This window comes from Cariama cristata, unplaced genomic scaffold, assembly GCF_000690535.1.
Source record: "Cariama cristata isolate BGI_N322 unplaced genomic scaffold, ASM69053v1 scaffold2042, whole genome shotgun sequence".
NCBI classification, from domain to species: domain Eukaryota; kingdom Metazoa; phylum Chordata; class Aves; order Cariamiformes; family Cariamidae; genus Cariama; species Cariama cristata.
In genome coordinates, this window is record NW_009603048.1 from 39419 (window position 1) to 42662 (window position 3244).

The 3244-nt window shown below is 48.3% G+C and overlaps 1 protein-coding gene across 1 annotated transcript; it reads right to left on the bottom strand.

Annotated features, from left to right (window-relative positions):
• Positions 1–2041: 2041 nt before the first annotated feature.
• Positions 2042–2968, bottom strand: LOC104157599 (olfactory receptor 4Q2-like). The gene has a single exon (XM_009695003.1). It carries the CDS (start codon positions 2966–2968, stop codon positions 2042–2044), a length of 927 nt encoding a protein of 308 aa, XP_009693305.1.
• Between the last annotated feature and the right edge of the window lie 276 nt (positions 2969–3244).

The window sequence follows — 3244 nt, forward strand, 5'->3', positions numbered from 1 at the left end:
TCCATCTGATCTCATCAGTCTAAGCTTCCTTCATGGTCAAAAAAAACCCCGAACATTTCTCGGGCACTGTTAGTTTTTTCTTAGAACAGACATGTTCATACCCCAGGATCCACAGCTCTTCGTTGTTAGCTGACAAGGAGATCAGACAAGCAACACGGGTGAAGCTGATGACTTCTGAGGTCACACACCTTACATCACAGACCGCTAAAGTGCAGAAAGCAAACGCTCACACCGTGTCCTTCAAATTGGGGGATCCAAGGGACTGAATGTAAACATAACCCCGCTACTCTCTCATGTGTCCCGAAATATTGATTGTGTCATGCTACCCTGCCGGGCTAAAGAAAGGTCGGTCTTTGACACATAATACAGACTAAGGTGAATAAAAAGACTAATTGTCGCTTCTTGTGGGAGGGAATTCAGCAGTTGCACTGGTTAGTATGGAATTGGTGTTCTTCAGGTCTTAGAAACGAGTGGCGAAAGACCTCTTTCCCATTTCCAGTTTATGACGGAAGGCCAATCGCTGTCGTGGCGGCTGTTCGGCTCTGCCAGAACAGGGCATTTCAACACAGGCCGAGTCGCTTGCTTTCCGAATTGGGAAATCCACTTGGCGTGCGATTCAGCAGTTCTTGTCCGACCCAAGCAGAAGCCGCTGCGTAACTCCTTGTAAGTCTGGCTGGTGAGGACTGGGTTACTTGACAGATTTCCCCATAGATCTTTGATCTCCCGACGTCTATACATACACATAAATGTTCCATTGTTAACCTGACCCAAGCCTTTTTTAGAGCTGCTTTTTATTTTTACAGTGCTAGGAGTTACCAAAACTGGAATAAGACTATTCTGGGATTCCTGAACTGTAATATTCTAGTTCCACGTTGTCCTGAAGTGATGCTTTGTTAATGTGAGTTTTAAAGTTAAACTGGCTTTGTCTCTGTCATTTCAGATCATTCAGAAAATGCCTGTAAGAAGCAATCTAAAAACACAGAGACCTAAAGGCAGTCGCTGTGGAGAGCACAGTCTTTTTTTCCACACAGCTAATGATTTTGGAGCTGAAGTAGAGGAAATTCTTTTCTTTCACCAACAATGTGGAAAGAGGAGTCACTCAGGCTCCAGAACTCCTTTCTAACCAGATTTTTGTGGTAACAGTAGGTAAAATCTTAAGAAGGGATCTGAAATGTTTTGGAACAGGTTGTGATCGCTTGCCGTGGCAGAGAAATGGCGGTGGTGATGGAAAGAGTCCATCCATTTTTATGAGAAACAGAGCAACGTCATGGAAACCAACACGGAAGAGCAAAGACAAGACAACAGGGGAAGAAAAGACGCTGACAAAGACCACAGTTGTTCAGACTTTTCTGATTTGTAGTTCAAGGAAAAGCATTATCCATGCCTTAAACATTTCTCCATGTCTCTTAATAAAGAGTAAGAATGTTAGTGCCAGTCCTGTTGTGTGATGGTGCTCTACTCTTTCCAGGCAATGTTCAGAGGCTGCTCGAGGTTTCCCACTCGTGCAGATCCAGTGCTCAAATGGTTGTTATTTAGGCTGTACTATATCCCACACCCCAATTCCTTTTCCCTGAGAATTTCATCCCAAACTTCTGAGCTCCGCCCAAGCAAAACTTCTCATTCGCGCACTGCATCACAAAGCTCCCTGTATGACGCTGTCGCTTGGTACTCAAGAGTTTGGTCCTCCTGACTTCTCTTGGAGGGCGCAGAGAGGGATGTTCTAATTGTCACCAGAAACCACAATTATAATTGCAAAGCTACGTGAATAGTAAAAACCTTAAAAATATTTCATCTGTCCTGCAGCACTGAAAAATCCATAGGTGAACTGAGAGGAGCTAAAGCCCACAAAACAGGTAAGAGTACCAAATGAAATCTACAGCTCTGAAAAAACCAAGGTTAGGTAAATCCCTTAACTGGGACTAAACATCCTTTGGATTTCAAATATTGCCCTATGTGTTGGATTCCAACCCTGTTCCCGTGCCCCGGTCTGCCATTAGTCTGTAGGAAAGTACCTCCGGGTTTGCTGCAACCCCAACTTGTCTCAGAAGACTTTGCAGCGCTCCCACAATTTCCACATGGACGCCTTCACCTCGTTATTCCTCAGGGTATAGATGAGGGGGTTCAACGCTGGGGAGAAGACGGTGTAGATCACACAGATGTGCTTGTCGGAGGGGAAGGTGGAAAAGGGACGGAGGTAGATGAAGATGCAGGGTGCGAAGAAGAGGGTGACGACCATCACGTGTGAGGCACAGGTGGAAAGCGCCTTCCAGTGCCCCTCAGTGAAGCGGACCCTGATTGTGACCAGGATGAAGGTGTAGGATGTGACCAGCAGCAGGAAGCAGACCAGGGATATTAAGCCGCTGTTGGAAGCCATGAGCCACTCGGTGACGTAGATGTCTGTGCAGGCAAGCCGAATGACAGGAGGCACGTCGCAGAAGTAGTTGTCGATTGTGTTAGGGCCACAGAAGGGGAGCTGGATTGTGAGCAGTGTCTGGACAATGGAGTGGAGGAAGCCCCCGGCCCAGCAGGCAGAGACCAGGACCCAGCACGTCTGCCGGCTCATGATGGCTGGGTAGCGCAGGGGCTTGCAGATGGCAGCGTAGCGGTCAAATGCCATCACAGTCAGGAGGAACATCTCTGATGCCCCAACAAAATGGAGAAAAAACAGCTGGGCTATACAGTCTTCAAACGCAATGACCTTCTTCTGGGAGAGCAGGTCCACCAGCATCCTGGGAGAGGTGACAGAGGTGCAGCAGATATCTAAAAAGGACAAATTGCAGAGGAGAAAGTACATAGGTGAGGACAGCTTGGGGTCAGTCCTGACTGTCACAATGATGAGAAGGTTCCCCAGCAGAACCATGGCATAGGCCAGGAAGAAGAAGGTGAAGAAGAGGACTTGCAGCTCCGTTGTGTTGGAAAGCCCCAGGAGGATGAATTCAGTCACCCGGGAGAAGTTTCCCAGTGCCATCGCTTCAGCTCAGGCTCCCCCAGCAGAGGTCATGGGCTGACCAGGAGGAGAAGGGGATGTGCTACAGCTCCACGGTTCATGGGTGGTGGGGGCAGGATGCGTTTACTGCTGTTCCACCTGCTACAGAAAGCTCAGTGTCACATCACAAATTGTGGTGAGCAGTGTTCACAAAGAGCCCTGTCCACCTCTCTTCTCCTGCCTTCCCACTCCCTTTTCAGGTTTCTGGCCCCTCCGCGCTGACCCTCACCCCTGGACTCACTCTGACCGCTATTTTTC